The sequence below is a fragment of the Sminthopsis crassicaudata genome, chromosome 3 (assembly GCF_048593235.1).
Source record: "Sminthopsis crassicaudata isolate SCR6 chromosome 3, ASM4859323v1, whole genome shotgun sequence".
NCBI lineage: Eukaryota > Metazoa > Chordata > Mammalia > Dasyuromorphia > Dasyuridae > Sminthopsis > Sminthopsis crassicaudata.
In genome coordinates, this window is record NC_133619.1 from 651,569,000 (window position 1) to 651,586,416 (window position 17,417).

Sequence of the window (17,417 nt, forward strand, 5' to 3'; positions counted from 1 at the left end):
CGGCGACCCTCCCCCGTCTCGCTGTTGCTGGGTACGTTTTCCTGGCTCTGCTAGTTTCACTCAGCATCAGTTCATGTGCATCTTTCCAGGTCTTTCTAAAATCACTCGTTCCTCATCTTTCACAGAACCACCTTCCATAACCTTCATGCACCAGCACGCATTGGGCCGTTCTCCAGCTGCTGGGCGGGCCTCCGGCTCCGGCTCCTGGCCACCGCACAGACATTCCTGCGCGTGTGGCTCCCTCTCTGTCCTCCAAGACTCTGGGCCCCGGGCCGGCAGAGCGGCCGCAGGGTCACAGGGCATGCAGAGTTGGGCAAGCCTTTGGACAGCGCCCCAAACTGCTCTCCACAGGTTGGATCAGTTCACAACTCCACCAACAAATCCCTTCCCACAGCTGTCCATATCTTGTCTACCTGATGGGTGAGAAGGGGTACTTCGGAGTGGTTTTAATTTACATTTTCCTCTATGGAGATAGATGGCGTTAATTTTTTATCTGAAAATTGTCCTTTGACCCTTTATCAATTGAGGAACGACTTGTCCATCTGACTCAGAAACACTGGCTCCATGGGCATTTATTAAGCACCTAGCATATACTCTGTGCACGTTTAAATCCAAGGAGACGGAGCACTCTGACCCCCTGAGTCCGTTCTCTCCCTCCTGAGGGGCGCTGGGAGACTACTGAGCACGTGCCAGGGGGAGCCCGCCCCCGCCGCCAGATGCCTCCGGCAGTGCCAGTGCCCACAGCCCCGAGGTCCGAGGCTGGGGTGGGGCTGCGGGAGATCGCGCCCGCGGCAGCTGCTCCGGAGGCCTGCAGGAGGCCCCGCGGCGGGTGACCGCTCTGCATCCACCCCCCTTCCCCTCCCCCTCCCTGGAGGCCCTGCGGCGCCGGTGCCCTGTCCGACCCTCTGGGCTCCCTTCCACGGGCCTGGAGCCCCTAGGGGGCGCTCTGTCCTTGCCCCCCAGGGTAACCCCGAAGGCGGCAGCTCCCACAGGGGGCGCTCTGTCCTTGCCCCCCAGGGTAACCCCGAAGGCAGCAGCTCCCACAGGGGGCGCTCTGTCCTTGCCCCCTAGGGTAACCCCCGTAGGCGGCAGCTCCCACAGGGGGCGCTCTGTCCTAGCCCCCCACCCCGGTAACCCCCGTAGGCGGCAGCTCCCACAGGGGGCGCTCTGTCCTTGCCCCCCAGGGTAACCCCTGTAGGCGGCAGCTCCCAGGGGGGGGGGCTCTGTCCTAGCCCCCCCAGGGTAACCCCGAAGGCGGCAGCTCCCACAGGGGGGCGCTCTGTCCTAGCCCCCCCAGGGTAACCCCCGTAGGCGGCAGCTCCCACTGGGGGCGCTCTGTCCTTGCCCCCCAGGGTAACCCCGAAGGCGGCAGCTCCCACAGGGGGCGCTCTGTCCTTGCCCCCCAGGGTAACCCCGAAGGTGGCAGCTCCCACAGGGGGGCGCTCTGTCCTTGCCCCCCAGGGTAACCCCGAAGGCGGCAGCTCCCACAGGGGGCGCTCTGTCCTTGCCCCCCAGGGTAACCCCGAAGGCGGCAGCTCCCACAGGGGGCGCTCTGTCCTAGCCCCCCCAGGGTAACCCCCGTAGGCGGCAGCTCCCACAGGGGGCGCTCTGTCCTAGCCCCCCCAGGGTAACCCCGAAGGCGGCAGCTCCCACAGGGGGGCGCTCTGTCCTAGCCCCCCCAGGGTAACCCCCGTAGGCGGCAGCTCCCACTGGGGGCGCTCTGTCCTTGCCCCCCAGGGTAACCCCGAAGGCGGCAGCTCCCACAGGGGGCGCTCTGTCCTTGCCCCCCAGGGTAACCCCGAAGGCGGCAGCTCCCACAGGGGGCGCTCTGTCCTAGCCCCCCCAGGGTAACCCCGAAGGCGGCAGCTCCCAGGGGGGGGGGCTCTGTCCTTGCCCCCCAGGGTAACCCCTGTAGGCGGCAGCTCCCAGGGGGGGGGGGCTCTGTCCTAGCCCCCCCAGGGTAACCCCGAAGGCGGCAGCTCCCACAGGGGGCGCTCTGTCCTTGCCCCCCAGGGTAACCCCGAAGGCGGCAGCTCCCACAGGGGGCGCTCTGTCCTTGCCCCCCAGGGTAACCCCGAAGGCGGCAGCTCCCACAGGGGGCGCTCTGTCCTTGCCCCCCAGGGTAACCCCGAAGGCAGCAGTCCCACAGGGGGCGCTCTGTCCTTGCCCCCCAGGGTAACCCCGAAGGCGGCAGCTCCCACTGGGGGCGCTCTGTCCTAGCCCCCCAGGGTAACCCCGAAGGCGGCAGCTCCCACTGGGGGCGCTCTGTCCTTGCCCCCCAGGGTAACCCCGAAGGCGGCAGCTCCCACTGGGGGCGCTCTGTCCTAGCCCCCCAGGGTAACCCCGAAGGCGGCAGCTCCCACAGGGGGCGCTCTGTCCTTGCCCCCCAGGGTAACCCCGAAGGCGGCAGCTCCCACAGGAGGCGCTCTGTCCTAGCCCCCCCAGGGTAACCCCGAAGGCGGCAGCTCCCACTGGGGGCGCTCTGTCCTAGCCCCCCAGGGTAACCCCGAAGGCGGCAGCTCCCACAGGGGGGCGCTCTGTCCTAGCCCCCCCAGGGTAACCCCCGTAGGCGGCAGCTCCCACAGGGGGCGCTCTGTCCTAGCCCCCCACCCCGGTAACCCCCGTAGGCGGCAGCTCCCACAGGGGGCGCTCTCAGGCGCGGAGGGGCTGCGGGGAGGCGGTTCTGGGCGGGACAGAGGCGTGACTCAGGCCCACTGGTGCTGTCTCCCGGGACCCTCCGGGGCGAGAGCGCCCACCCGCAGGCCACCGGCCGAGCGCCGGAAGGAGGGCGATCTCCCCGCTCCGGGCAGGTTGGGGGGGGGGGGGGGCCGGCTGATCGTCCCTTAGAAAGAATGACGTCACCGTCCCTGCTCCTCAGACTCAGGATGATCCGGTCCCCAGTCCAAGGCCCCGCCCCCGCAGCGTTTGTCTCCGCCTCGTTTAAGAGCGAGTTAGGAAAAGACCCTGCGCTGTGCAGACCGAACGGCCCGAGGTTCATCGGAAAAAATCTGGGAATCTTAGTGAACCACAAGCTCCTCCAGCCTCGGCGGCCGGACGGATCAGCCAAAGGCGCCAACGCTATCTGGGGTGAAGGGGGCCCCAGCCCGGAGAGACGGCCCATCCTCCCAGGTCTGCAGAACATTCGGTCCGCCTTCAGGAATGACAATGCGCAGGCGCAGGAGCTGGCCAGAGGTGCCCTGGCAAAGGGCCTCCAGTCCCTCCCCGGCGGGCACCGGTCCCTCCCCGGCGGGCACCGGTCCCTCCCCGGCGGGCACCGGTCCCTCCCGGCGGGCACCGGTCCCTCCCCGGCGGGCACCGGTCCCTCCCCGGCGGGCACCGGTCCCTCCCCGGCGGGCACCGGTCCCTCCCCGGCGGGCACCTGTCCCTCTCCGGCGGGCACCGGTCCCTCCCTGGCGGGCACCGGTCCCTCCCCGGCGGGCACCGGTCCCTCCCGGCGGGCACCGGTCCCTCCCCGGCGGGCACCGGTCCCTCCCGGCGGGCACCGGTCCCCACAAATTTTCAGGGGGCTAAGGGCCAGGCCGCCCCAGGCCAGCACAGCACAAACTACCGGCGGCCCACTGGCCTCTTTTATTGAACTTGGGCCTCTGTGGGCCGGGCTCAGAACTTGGAGGGGCCTGCTTGCGGATCCGACTCGTGAATGGGAGAAATCACGGGGAGCTCGGGATACAGATTTTTGGGCAGTGGGGACACGGTGGACTTCTTGAGACACTTGAACAGGCCGACCAGGATGGGCACGAGGGTCACAAAGGCCAGGCCAAAGGCCAGGATGACGGCCCACATCGGGTAGTGGAGCTGCAACATTGTGCCCTACGAAGGCAGACGTGGAGACAATCGCTGGGGTCCCGTGGGCCATGAAGACCCTGGGTGTGGATGGGGGCTTAGAAACACGGGCTTCTGGGAGAGGGGAGGTGATGAGGGAACGAGCATGCTGGGAACCTGGGCTGGGGGATGGGGAAAGAGTGTGCTGGGGAATCCAGGCTGGGGGATGGGGACAGCCCGTTCTGTGTCCTTGGAGGGGGCTGGGGACCCTCGGGGCTCACACTTTGCTTGTCCCAGGAGTTGTAGGTCTGCTCCTTCAGCACCAGCTCTATCATGCTGCACAGAGTCAGGATCACTATTCCCAGCAAGGTGAAGAAGCGCACCAAGTAATCGTGCATGAGGCTGACCCTGAAGCCTATGATGTCCTGCATTTCCTTGAAGAACCTGGGGGTCAAGCACAGGATGCTGAGGCAGGAAACTCTGGAAGCCCGGGGCTAGGGGCCAGCCTGGGGCTCCTCTCATCTTCCCAGCCCCCCCAGCCTGCTTCCCCCTGGCCCTGAAGGCTCAGCTCTTCCCAGCTTCCCCTTCTTTGGGGTCTCCCAGAGTCTCTGTGGCCCCTCCACACCGTCCCGGGGTCTCCCATGGCCTCTCTTGGTGCCCCGGGTCATTGTAATTCCCGGTCACCTCTTAGCACCGTAGAACCAGGCCACGCTAACGTTCTCAAAGAGGACCACGACAAAGAGAATCACAGAAACCACGAAATCATCAAAGAGGGTCAGGAGGTAGAGGCCGGAGCGCTGGGTGAAGAGGAGGCTGATCAGGAAGCCCAGGAAGCTGATGCTCACTGATGGGCAAGAGGGAGCCCCGTCATGTGTCAGGGTGACACAGTGGGAGGTCAGAGGTCAAAGAGGAAGGAAGATGGGGGAGTGGGGTCCAGCCAGGCATCAGAGAAAGTTTGGTCAGTGGGATGGGACTTCAGAGCCAGGGTCTCAGGGACGCTCACACTTTTTAAATTCTCCCCTCTATTCTACACCCATCTCATCTCACTACCCTGGCCCAGTCTCTCCTCCTCCAATCCAGCCTCAGATGAGATTGTCCCCTTCTGATGACATCATCCCCATCCTCTCCTCCTCCAATTCAGCCTCAGATGATATCATCCTTATCCTCTCCTCCTCCAATCCAGCCTCAGATGACATCATCCCCATCCTCTCCTCCTCCAATCCAGCCTCAGATGACATCATCCTTATCCTCTCCTCCTCCAATCCAGCCTCAGATGACATCATCCTTATCCTCTCCTCCTCCAATCCAGCCTCAGATGACATCATCCCCATCCTCTCCTCCTCCAATCCAGCCTCAGATGACATCATCCCCATCCTCTCCTCCTCCAATCCAGCCTCAGATGACATCCTTATCCTCTCCTCCTCCAATCCAGCCTCAGATGACATCATGCCCATCCTCTCCTCCTCCAATCCAGCCTCAGATGACATCATCCCCATCCTCTCCTCCTCCAATTCAGCCTCAGATGACATCCTTATCCTCTCCTCCTCCAATCCAGCCTCAGATGACATCATGCCCATCCTCTCCTCCTCCAATCCAGCCTCAGATGACATCATGCCCATCCTCTCCTCCTCCAATCCAGCCTCAGATGACATCATCCTTATCCTCTCCTCCTCCAATCCAGCCTCAGATGACATCATCCCCATCCTCTCCTCCTCCAATCCAGCCTCAGATGACATCATGCCCATCCTCTCCTCCTCCAATCCAGCCTCAGATGACATCATGCCCATCCTCTCCTCCTCCAATCCAGCCTCAGATGACATCATCCTTATCCTCTCCTCCTCCAATCCAGCCTCAGATGACATCATCCCCATCCTCTCCTCCTCCAATCCAGCCTCAGATGACATCATCCCCATCCTCTCCTCCTCCAATGCAGCCCAATGACTTGGTGACCTTCCTTGTCCCCAAGGATTCCGGCTCTCAACCCCATCCTTTCCAAAGTTCCAAACCAGCCGTGATCCTCAATACTCCATCTCAATCCCTCTGGCCCTCCAGGACCCCCAGATTTGGAGACCACTGCTCAACCTCAGCTCCATTTTTGGGAGAGTGAATTGTCTCTAATTTTGAGAATGACATTTGCAACAGGGGGATTCCTCTCTTGAGATGTTGGCCGGGGAGAGAGATGGGTTTGGCCCAGAAGATTTCTCCCCTTCACACGCTCCTTTTTCTGAGATTGAGCACCTAGTTTTTGCTTTGGAAAAGCGGAGATTTTATATGTAAGGGTGTCTCTGAGGGTGGGCAGCTAGGTGGCGCTGCAGTGGATTGAAATTGGGAAAACTCATCTTCATGAGTTCAAGTTCACCTCTCCCCCTGACATCTTTTTTTCCCCCCTCTTTTATTAATTTTATAATTATACATTTTTTGACAGTATATATGCATGACTAATTTTTTTTATAACATTATCCATTGTATTCATTTTTCCAGATTTCCCCCTCCCTCCCTCTACTCCCTCCCCTAGATGACAGGCAATCTCATACATTTTACATGTCTGACATCTTTTACTGACATCTCACTCTCCAGGTCATCCTTGACTCCTCATTCTCTCTCACCCCTACAGCCGAGTCCACAGCAATTCTCACAGCTGCCCCCTGGCCATTCTCTTAATTCAGACCTTCATCACCTTCTGCCTTAACCATCATGGTAGCCTCCTCAAGGCCTCCTTGTCACAAATATTCCTTCAGCCCATCCTCCACTCATTTGTCAAAGGGGTAGACATACAAGTATGCAAAGGGCCAGCTTGCCCAGCTGAGGGCGTCATCTTGGATGCAGTGTATTTTGGGTCCTGAGAGGCAATGGGGAGCTATGGAAGGTTTTGGAGCAGGGGAATGACCCAGTCAGACTTGGCCTTTAGGAGAATTACTTGGACAAGTCCCTGCATATGTACATCTAGAGTCCAGGCATTTGCAGGGGCTGTGCCCCCTGCCTGGCGTGCTCCGGCTTCCTCCGGGGCTCAGCGAAGGGGCCTCCCGCTGGCAGCCTTTCCCACTCCCTCTTTCCTCTTCCTCCTGCTTGCACATGGCTTCCCTGGTAGAATTATGAGCTCCTGGAGAGCGGGGATTGCTTAAGTGTCGTCTTTGTTTCCCCGCACCTGGCACAAGAGCCCACGTGGCGCAGGGTAGGGGTTTCATCCATGCTTCGTGGATTGAACCAGCCTACAGTTGGAGGTCAGAGGTCAAGGTGGAATGTGACACCTACTGGTGATGGTCCAAGAGGAGCTGCGAAGGCAGGGGAAGGTGTCCAGCAGGGGGACCCGGATAGCCTGCATCAGCGCCAGGGAAGTCGTCAGCCCCAGGCAGATGATCATCAGGAAGAAGACTGCCGACCAGATGGGGGTCGATGAGAACTCGTTTATCGCCTCAGCTAAGGCCACAAAGACCAGGGCGGGGCCTTCCTCCTCCTGTGGGCAGGGGAAGGCTGTGATGCCCAGACTGGTCCCTGGCCCCGCCTCTGCCTCCTCATTGGGGCATGAATGAGTGTGGCGGGGCCGCCCCAGCCTCAGCCCCCTCCCTCAGGACCCCCCCCCCAGCCCCGGCCCCACCAACATATATGAGTTCCTTGTCCACGTTGCAATCGGTCACGTGCTGCATAATCTTATCCCTCAGGGGTTTGTCAAGGTGGTAGAGCCACGAGGTGTAACTTTTGCTTGGCGTGTTCTGAATTTCTGGGGGGGGGTTCGCCTCTGGGGGCAGCTTCCCCATTTTGACCAGCTGCTCCAATTTCACAGTGTTCCTGTTTGGGAGGAGGGGGTCACTGTCTGGCTCTTCCCCTGGTCTTTCCTTCTCCGGGAAGTGCCTCAAACTGGCAGAGCCAGGAGGGCCCCGAGTGGGCATCTCTGCAGTCTCCGGGACAGGAAGGAATGGCAGGGCAGGGGCTGGCGCCTGGGCTGGGAGGGATGAGGCTGAATGGGGAGGGGTCCGCTGGAGCTGCCCTGGCTACTGGGGCTCCCCTCCCCCGCGGCTCCCCTCCCGGGGGCAGGGGTCCCAGCCACGCACTGGATGACACACTGGCGGATGGAGGTGGAGGCGCGGAAGCCCAGCATGCTGAACACCACCTGGGTGGCCAGCAGGCAGGCGGTCAGGCTGGCGAACACCAGGATGAAGGCGTCCTGGGCGCTGTTGCTGTTCCGGGTGGTGTAGGAGGCCAGGACCACGAGCGTGCCGAAGCCCAGCCCCAAGTTGAAGAACACCTGCGTCCCGGCCTCGTGCCACACCTTCACGGACGCCAAGGCGGACAGCTGCGGGGAGGGGGAGGGGCCAGGAGAGATGGGGGGCTGAAGTCTGCGGGGAGTCCGCCAGGAGGGGGAGGGGGGCCGGGGCCACCCCAGCCTGCCCCGTACCTCCCGGGGAGGGGCGAAGGGGAAGCCGCGGCGGAGCCGGGCCCAGTCTCCACAGGGACGGAACGGGATGGGGAAGTGGGGCCCCAGAGAGGGAGGCCCAGAGGGAGGCCGGGGCCCAGAGAGGGAGGCCGGGGCCCAGAGAGGGAGGCCCAGAGGGAAGCCGGGGCCCAGAGAGGGAGGCCCAGAGGGAGGCTCAGAGAGGGAGGCCCAGAGGGAAGCCAGGGCCCAGAGAGGGAGGCCCAGAGGGAGGCCGGGGCCCAGAGAGGGAGGCCGGGGCCCAGAGAGGGAGGCCCAGAGGGAGGCCGGGGCCCAGAGAGGGAGGCCGGGGCCCAGAGAGGGAGGCCGGGGCCCAGAGAGGGAGGCCCAGAGGGAGGCCGGGGCCCAGAGAGGGAGGCCGGGGTCCAGAGGGAGGCCAGGGCCCAGAGAGGGAGGCCAGGCCCAGAGAGGGAGGCCCAGAGAGGGAGGCCGGGTCCCAGAGAGGGAGGCCGGGCCCAGAGAGGGAGGCCGGGGCCAGAGAGGGAGGCCCGAGCCCCGCTGTCCCCAATGCCTCCCCCTGAGGGGCTCTGTGCGCCCACTCTCCAGCCCCGCCCGGCTGCTCACCCTGGTGAACATCAAGTGGCGGAGGCCGTAGATGGAGCCCTCCAGCAAGAAGCTCCGGATGAGGAAGCACAGCAGGACCAGGAAGGGGACTATCACCGAGAAGCTGAGGATCTGGGGGGGAGGGGCAGGGTCAGCCGCGGGCGCAGGCGGCGGAGCGCCCAGCGCTTTGCGCCCGGCCCCTTACCTTCCCCTGGCACTTCAGGCCCTGAACCGAGAGGAGCGTGACTGCCAGCCAGACCACCAGGATGCACAGCACCAGGCTGGGGACGAAGCCCTGGCTCTCCTCGATGCTGGCCGTGATCTCCAGGGTCCGACAGTACCAGAAATAGGCGGCCGGCTTGGTGCAGACGCAGCCAGGATCTGCGGGGGCTGGAGGGAGTGAGACGGAGCGGAGTGAGGGGGGAGGGGCAGGAGCGGAGTGAGGGGGGGCAGGAGCGGAGTGAGGGGGGGCAGGAGCGGAGTGAGGGGGGAGGGGCAGGAGCGGAGTGAGGGGGGAGGGGCAGGAGCGGAGTGAGGGGGGGGCAGGAGCGGAGTGAGGGGGGAGGGGCGGGACCGGAGTGAGGGGGGCAGGAGCGGAGTGAGGGGGGGCAGGAGCGGAGTGAGGGGGGGCAGGAGCGGAGTGAGGGGGGAGGGGCAGGACCGGAGTGAGGGGGGCAGGAGCGGGGTGAGGGGGGAGGGGCGGGAGCGGAGTGAGGGGGGCAGGAGCGGAGTGAGGGGGGGCAGGAGCGGAGTGAGGGGGGCAGGAGCGGAGTGAGGGGGGCAGGAGCGGAGTGGGGGTGGGGCAGGAGCGGAGTGAGGGGGGAGGGGCAGGAGCGGAGTGAGGGGGGGCAGGAGCGGAGTGAGGGGGGCAGGAGCGGAGTGAGGGGGGAGGGGCAGGAGCGGAGTGAGGGGGGGCAGGAGCGGAGCGAGGGGGGGCAGGAGCGGAGTGAGGGGGGGCAGGAGCGGAGTGAGGGGGGGCAGGAGCGGAGTGAGACCCCTCGGGGAGATGAGGGCACTCACGGGGCAGGCTGCTGTTCACTGCCGGGCACTGGCTCCAGGGCAGCGGGTACTGGAAGGAGTTGCTGAGGTAGAAGATGCCCCAGGCGATGAACATGTTATAGTAGACTATCATCAAGAAGCACACCTGGGGGAGGGGCAGCGGCTCAGCCTCGAGGGGCCCCCTCCCCCCCGCCGGAAGCCCGCCAGGGCCCCGGGCTCACCATGCTGCAGGCCAGGCCCACGCCCCACATCTTGGGGTGGATCTTCGTCCAGACGTTCACGCGAAGGTTCTGCCCCAAAGCCATCTCCAGGAACACCAAGGGGAAGCCCAGGGTGAAAAGCAGCAGCACGTAGGGGATCAGGAAGGCCCCTGGGCGGGCAGAGAGCGGCGGTCGGCGGCTCTTCCCTTGGTGGTCTCCTTCCCAGCCCTTGCTCTTCAGGGGCCCAAGCGGCTCTTCCCTCAACCCCCCCACTGGGGCCTGGGCATCCGCCTCTCCAGCCCCGCCCCCTTAAGGCCCCAGGGGTCTCTCTCCAGCCCCGCCCCCTCAAGGCCCCAGGGGTCTCTCTCCAGCCCCGCCCCCTCAAGGCCCCAGGGGTCTCCCTCTAGCCCCTCCCCCTCAAGGCCCCAGGGGTCTCTCTCCAGCCCCGCCCCCTTAAGGCCCCAGGGGTCTCTCTCCAGCCCCGCCCCCTCAAGGCCCCAGGGGTCTCCCTCTAGCCCCTCCCCCTCAAGGCTCCAGGGGTCTCTCTCCAGCCCCGCCCCCTCAAGGCCCCAGGGGTCTCTCTCCAGCCCCTCCCCCTCAAGGCCCCAGGGGTCTCCCTCCAGCCCCGCCCCCTCAAGGCCCCAGGGGTTTCCCTCCAGCCCCGCCCCCTCAAGGCCCCAGGGGTCTCCCTCCAGCCCCGCCCCTCAAGGCTCCAGGGGTCTCTCTCCAGCCCCGCCCCCTCAAGGCCCCAGGGGTTTCCCTCCAGCCCCTCCCCCTCAAGGCCCCAGGGGTCTCCCTCCAGCCCCGCCCCTCAAGGCCCCAGGGGTTTCCCTCCAGCCCCGCCCCCTCAAGGCCCCAGGGGTCTCCCTCCAGCCCCGCCCCTCAAGGCTCCAGGGGTCTCCCTCCAGCCCCGCCCCCTCAAGGCCCCAGGGGTCTCCCTCCAGCCCCTCCCCCTCAAGGCCCCAGGGGTCTCCCTCCAGCCCCGCCCCCTCAAGGCCCCAGGGGTCTCCCTCCAGCCCCGCCCCTCAAGGCCCCAGGGGTCTCTCTCCAGCCCCGCCCCCTCAAGGCCCCAGGGGTCTCCCTCCAGCCCCGCCCCCTCAAGGCCCCAGGGGTCTCTCTCCAGCCCCTCCCCCTCAAGGCCCCAGGGGTCTCTCTCCAGCCCCGCCCCCTCAAGGCCCCAGGGGTTTCCCTCCAGCCCCTCCCCCTCAAGGCCCCAGGGGTCTCCCTCCAGCCCCGCCCCTCAAGGCCCCAGGGGTCTCCCTCCAGCCCCGCCCCCTCAAGGCCCCAGGGGTCTCTCTCCAGCCCCGCCCCCTCAAGGCCCCAGGGGTCTCTCTCCAGCCCCGCCCCCTCAAGGCCCCAGGGGTCTCTCTCCAGCCCCTCCCCCTCAAGGCCCCAGGGGTCTCTCTCCAGCCCCGCCCCCTCAAGGCCCCAGGGGTTTCCCTCCAGCCCCTCCCCCTCAAGGCCCCAGGGGTCTCCCTCCAGCCCCGCCCCTCAAGGCCCCAGGGGTCTCCCTCCAGCCCCGCCCCCTCAAGGCCCCAGGGGTCTCCCTCCAGCCCCTCCCCCTCAAGGCCCCAGGGGTCTCTCTCCAGCCCCACCCTCCAAGGGCTCCAGCCCGGGAGACCCGGCCTCCTCAGCCTCTGCCCCAAGCCGGCCCTGGTCCCGCCGAGAGCCTCCAGCTCACCGCCGCCGTTCTTGTGGCACAGAGAAGGGAATCTCCAGATGGCGCCCAGTCCCACACAGCAGCCCACCTGCGCCATGACGTACTCGACTCTGTTGTTCCAGGTCTGCCTGTCGTCCAGGCCGTCCACCTCTAAACCGTGGGCCAGGGCTGAAGTGCCCGGCTCAGCCTCCATCCTATCAGAAGGGCCTGGAGGGAACATAGCCAGCGCCCACAGGCGGGTCCTCCAGATGCCCAGAAAGGGGCGGAGCTGCGGAGGACTCACACCGGGGACCCTTCTCCCACAGATGGCCACGGCCCCCAGTCGGGGCCCTGCTCCTCTTAGCTGGGAGAAAGCAGAGCCGAAGTCCTGCCTCTCCAAGGTGGGCGCCTTCTGTGCCCTTCAATCCCTGCACCCCAAAGGCTCTCAAAGGGCACTTGGAACCAAGGCCATCCCCAGCTGCACACTCCCGGTCAGGATCTAGAACTTGGAAACTAATGAGATGACCCCAGAATGGGGGGGGGGAACACCTCAAACATAAACACCTAGAAAGTGGGCCTGCAGAGTTCCCCTAGAACTAAAAAAACACTGACCTAGAACCCAGTCACCCATATAGCACCCAACACGGTCCTAAAACGAAAGAACCTGGAAACCTCTCCCTAAAATCTAAAGCCGACCCCTAGAAGCTAGGATCCAGTGTTCCCCAATCTCAAGAAAGTGTCGACCTAGGACCCCAAAGCAACTACTCCCTCCCACGAAACCCCAGACCTAGAATTAAGGACCTCGCCTCTGAGGAATTCCAAAGCCCTGACCTAGAACCTGAGAGCAGCACCCCCATTCTCCGGGCCACCTCTCAAATCTAGAATGGGGGCGGGTAAGGCTGCTCCAGACCACGGCTCGCCTGTGGCATCTGGGGGAGTCTTGGGTCTGGGCTAGACAGCCGATAATAGCATTTCTCCTGCAAAGCAGCAGAAGCTGAGACAGAGCTGGGGACCTCGAGCTACGGGGCGGGAGGGCCGGATCCAGCCCGTCTGCCCCAGTCCGGCGGCCCTCCCGCTGCTTGCTAAGGGAGGAGGGGAGAGGGGGGGAGAGAGGGAAAGCAGGGCATTCCTCGGACTGCTTACTCAATTGATTCACTCAAGATTATCTGACCTTTGGGATCAAATAAATTACCTTATACCCTATAACTACCCAAACACACACACATAATGATGTCAACCTTACATGTATGTTTATAATTACATGTGTAATCATGTGTCTAACCTTATATATAAAATAATCGTCACACTACCCTTAAATATGTGCCTTTACATGCTCTAACTCCACATGTCCCCTTGCCTACAGAAGTATCTCCCCTCACACACGTGTTATATATCTCCCCTGACATCTCTATCGGCCCTTGCCGCCCTATCCTGTTTTGCTCTCTAAAATAGCTTTTAGTGATATCTTTTGTTTTTTCCATTGTCCGGAGCCCCCCAACCCCCTCAACCCCCTTGCTCACTCCCCCTCAGAGACACATCCTGTCTGATTCACATTACAATGGGGTCTCTGAGCTGGCTTCCTCCAGATAAACCATTCTGTTGCCAATGGCGACTTCTTAGGGTGAGGGGTTATGTCCGAAATAACCACCCAGAATGCTCTTGGGAATCTGTGAGGAGTAAACGAGATCATACAGAACTTAGTATTTAATCAATGGCGTTTCCTTCTGCTTTGGCTCGGCGCTCTGGATGCAGTGCGTGGTCCTGGGTAAGTTACCCTCTCCGCCTCTGGAGATCACGGTAGCACGGAGGGTAAATCTCCGAATTATAGCTTAAGGAATATAAATGCTTCCCTCCAAGCTACATACTGTGAGCCCGGTTGGTGTGAGAGACAACTTTCCTCGCAGTGACTCGTGGACGGGAGGAGGTCCCCCCACCGCACACACCGCATGGCAATGGGCTTGTGTGGCTCACAGGGAGCCTCTTCTCCCCCAAACCCTCAAGGGAAACTTTAATTCCTGCCAGGAGAAGCAGGAGGATCAAGCCAAAGCCATTATTCTGCTCTTAGAGAGAATGGTACCATCCACTCCTCTGAAGTATGATTAGTCCGGGGGACACCATCAGGTTCAAGCTAACTCTTCACTGCTTCATTCATTACCGGGAGGAAGGAAGAGCCCAAGCTTTATAACAAAGACCTAAGCCCTTTCCCGTCAGACACCATTTCCACCATGAGCAGACATAACAGGTAGCCAAGAAAGCCCTTGGTCCAAATCAACGGTGCAACAGACAGGTAAACAACCTGGGTCCGGGGACTTGCCCAGAGTCACCCAGCAGGCAACTGTCTGGCACTCCCTGAGCCACATCATACCCACCAGATATCCAGCCACCGAACAGTATAATTCACGTACAAGTAAAAATGGGAGACGTGATCTAAAAAAATAAAAACTCAATTTCACGACAATGCAAAATAGCATTTAAATCAAGTGGAGTACTCTGTCTCTGAGGAGTCACAATATTTGTGCTTTTTCCTTGGTCGGTAGAATCACTACACTGATTCTAAATCATGAATCCCAACCCAGTCCCTTTTCCTCCCAGAGCGTTTCCTAACTTTTCTACCTGATCTGATAGGAAAGGCCGCTCGAATTTTTTGAAGGTCAGCCATCCCAAATGCCAAACGCGGTTGGGTATTCTTCAGGCTATACCTTAAAGTAGTCCGACTGCCTTCTTCAGTTCATCATTCAGACAAATATGGAAAGTCCCCACCCCACCCCCGCCCATGCCTCTAAGAACACTGGGCCAGGCTCCCTTAGATTCAGCAATCTTACTCCAAATTCTCTCTGGATACCGGATTTCCTACCATCAGTAGTCAAATGGGTTCCAGAGAAATCTAAGAGTTAAGACAAATTCGAGAATAGTGGTTCCAGTTGCATCCCAGGAGACCAGCTTAGCAGTAAAATCCCTCCAGAACAGGAGTTATTTTATCCATCTATCTACTCCTCCCCACAATACTTGAAAAGCCAAGCTAAGGACTGGGCAGAGAAATATCTGATTGCCTTTGTTGTGCATCCGAAGGAAAGCATCCCTTTTTGCTTTGGCAATTATACAATCCATCCCATCTTTCTGTTATTTGTGGAGGCGACTGGTTTTCTGGCATGCTGTTCCCGCAGTGATATGGGGGCCCTCTCCATGGGGGCACGCCGTCAGTTGGGAAACGTGCCTTTTTTGTCACAGTTTGCAAAGGGTTGGAGATTAAAAGCCGGTGAGAGAGCCAAGACTCAGGGAACAGATGATCCTTGCCCAGAATCTTTCTAGAAGCTGCCTCTGCCATATTAAGATGCATTTGGGGTTCTTTGTGAGGTAACATTTTTTGGAGAGAAGGGGAAATTTTCAGAGAAACCTTTGAAGACATGAATGAACTGATACAAAGCAAAGTGAGCCAAACACTATAGAATAATAACAACAGTGGAAAGAAAAGTGACTCAGACAGTCTTAGTGCTTCTGATCAATGAAAATATCAATTGGGATTCCAGAAGACTGATAACGCAGCGGCCTACCACCCATTCCCAGGCAGAGAGAGGATGGGCTCTCCAGGGGTAAAATGAAATGGAAATTTCCTGCCTCAGATGATGTGGGGATTTGTTTTAACAAAACTCTGTGTGTGTTTGTGTGTGTGTGTGTGTGTTTCCATTGGATGAGAAGTAAAAAGGAAATGTTAAAAACCAAAAGGAAAGAAAAAGTACATAATTGATACTTCATAAATGCTTGTTGACTGATTTTTGAGCTAGGAGAGAGTCACTGGAACAACTTTTTTTAAATGCCCAGAAGAGAAAAGAAAAAGACCAGAAGGAACCATGAAGGCAGCTAGCAGCTTCGGAGGTAACGTGTTGAATTTATCATGTGCTTCAAGGGGAAATCAAGCGCAATGTCACGGAGATTCAAAGTTTCATGTGCCATCCTGTTGATTTTTTAAAACACTCCTAGATGTGACACAAATCCTGTAACAGGTTGTCTCTGAGACAAGATGAGCACTTTGTTTAGAGTATAACCCTGTGTGTGAACTGAATCACAGAAGCTGGGCCGGGAGGGGGTTGTTTTACTAGAGGGATTTCTGGATGTAATATTTGGGCATGGGATAAATGGATTCTTTTCATGTGGAATAACCCCTCCTTCTCTCCGCCCCACCCACACCATGGTCAATAGAGGGAAGCTTAGATTGGGACAAAATCATGCATTCAAGAAGATCTGATTGTCCCAAGAGCCAATGATTCCAAAAGAACAATGGACAGCCGATTTTAATTTCCATGAGGAAATTTGGAAAAGATTGCTAGAACTCTGAAGCATAACTACTTAAAGCCCCTGAAAGAAAATGGGAGGAAATGCCTACGAAAGGCCTTAAAACAAAAATACCAGTGATCTTATGGATCAGAAGCAATCCTATTGTTTCCTCGCTAGTCAAAATACCAACCACAAAACATCTGGGAATTTGTGAGATTTTTTTTTTCTACCAGCACATTCTCCTCCCCATCTCAACTCCCCTAACCAACCCACTCCTCATTACTCAACAGAAGTGAAGGACCTGAGCAGGTCGGTGATTTTGATCTTCAATTGGAAAGGCTGAGGGAATCTTGCTTCCAGAAAGGCATGATGACATGGAATAGAAGGAAAGAAGCATCTATTAAGTGCCTACTGTGTGCCAAGAACTTGACAAATAGGATTTCCTTAGATCTGCACAACAACACATCTGTTATTATTCCTATTTTACAGTTGAAAAAATTAAGACAGATTGAAAAAAAGAGATAAAAAGAAATACCCCCAAAATAAGGAAGAAATCTTTTGGTTACTGAAAAACAAACAAATAAATAAAAGTTGAGAAGTTGTGTTAAATAATCATAATTTCGGGTGGTCCCCAAGGAAACAAACCTTGTTAAAAGTCTTTATAAGTAAATTTAAGTCAGGTTACAGATTAAACTACACAGAGACGTTCACAGTTTGAGAGGAGATTTTCATGCGTACAGCATGAGAATAATAACTAAGTCACTTTGGGAAGCTCAAACTCCCCTTTGCCTTCCTGTCTGAGAATTGTCAAAAAGCTTTCTCTTCACTTTACCGTTCCGTGAGTCAGTGAAACCCTCTGTTAACATTAATACAAGACAGTCCACCGAATATCCATTACAGACAAATAAACGCAGTGAGAGACTCCCATCACAATTCATATCTCCTTTGTTACGTTTGACCAAGGTGATAACCGTTGTGCCCCCCATGATGGGAGAATATGTTTGTACCTTCTCTTCTTCCTAAATCATGTCAGGAAATATCATTTTGTTAAAACGGACCGATGCGATGAAACTGGGGCCCTCACCGTCACTAACGTCGGAGAGGGCAGAGTACCTCTAGAACCCTGATCCGTGGGGGGGCCTGCTGGGACGTAGGTGGACGGGGACACTTGGGGATCACCACAGACACCTTGGCTCCCACCACGAGATCTTTTACCTGCTTCTGATGGTCTGGAAGGAGAAGAATCTCGACTCCAGCAGAAGGCCCCAGGGGTTTTCACCAGGCACAGGGTCATCTCGGGATTCTGCAGAGACTCTGTTTGAACCTCTTTCCCTTTGTGAGATCAGAACCTGAGTGGAATGCGCCACGATCCTGATGACCTAGGAAAAGCTGTGTTATGTCATGGAATGGATCCTGGAGGAAAAAGGCGAACCATTCTGTGGGAACCAGGGGACCGCTGGCGAGCCGGTTTGGCTTGCTCAGGGAGAAGAGGTGGAGAGAAAAATGCCCCTGATAAGACTAAAGGCAAACATAAGGAGGAAGAAGGGAGGCTTGT

At 59.3% G+C, this 17,417-nt stretch overlaps 1 protein-coding gene across 2 annotated transcripts; it reads right to left on the bottom strand.

Moving 5' to 3' along the window:
- Nucleotides 1-3,565: 3,565 nt before the first annotated feature.
- SLC6A16 (solute carrier family 6 member 16) lies at nt 3,566-17,217 on the bottom strand. 2 transcript variants are annotated; one of them, XM_074308183.1, is made up of 12 exons: nt 17,078-17,217; nt 11,633-11,818; nt 9,973-10,121; nt 9,773-9,896; nt 8,958-9,142; nt 8,774-8,884; nt 7,830-8,071; nt 7,380-7,566; nt 7,033-7,234; nt 4,465-4,624; nt 4,062-4,224; nt 3,566-3,828 (listed from the first exon to the last, which is right to left on the bottom strand). In XM_074308183.1, the coding sequence occupies exons 1-12, from the start codon at nt 17,154-17,156 to the stop codon at nt 3,619-3,621; spliced, it is 1,998 nt and encodes a 665-aa protein (XP_074164284.1). In that variant the 5' UTR covers nt 17,157-17,217; the 3' UTR covers nt 3,566-3,618. The 2 variants fall into 2 exon arrangements, with proteins under 2 accessions (XP_074164284.1, XP_074164285.1); XM_074308184.1 differs by lacking the exon at nt 17,078-17,217 and adding an exon at nt 16,870-17,013.
- Between the last annotated feature and the right edge of the window lie 200 nt (nt 17,218-17,417).

What these genes read in the sequence shown, in the direction of transcription:
- SLC6A16 (XM_074308183.1), bottom strand. Translation starts at nt 17,156, where the DNA reads ATGACCCTGTGCCTGGTGAAAACCCCTGGGGCCTTCTGCTGGAGTCGA. An exon ending in GCCACTTGATGTTCACCAGG is followed by an intron (nt 8,072 to 8,773) that starts GTGAGCAGCCGG and finishes CCCTCCCCGCAG; the next exon opens with CTGTCCGCCTTGGCGTCCGT. An exon ending in ACTCCTGGGACAAGCAAAGT is followed by an intron (nt 3,829 to 4,061) that starts GTGAGCCCCGAG and finishes CTGCCTTCGTAG; the next exon opens with GGCACAATGTTGCAGCTCCA.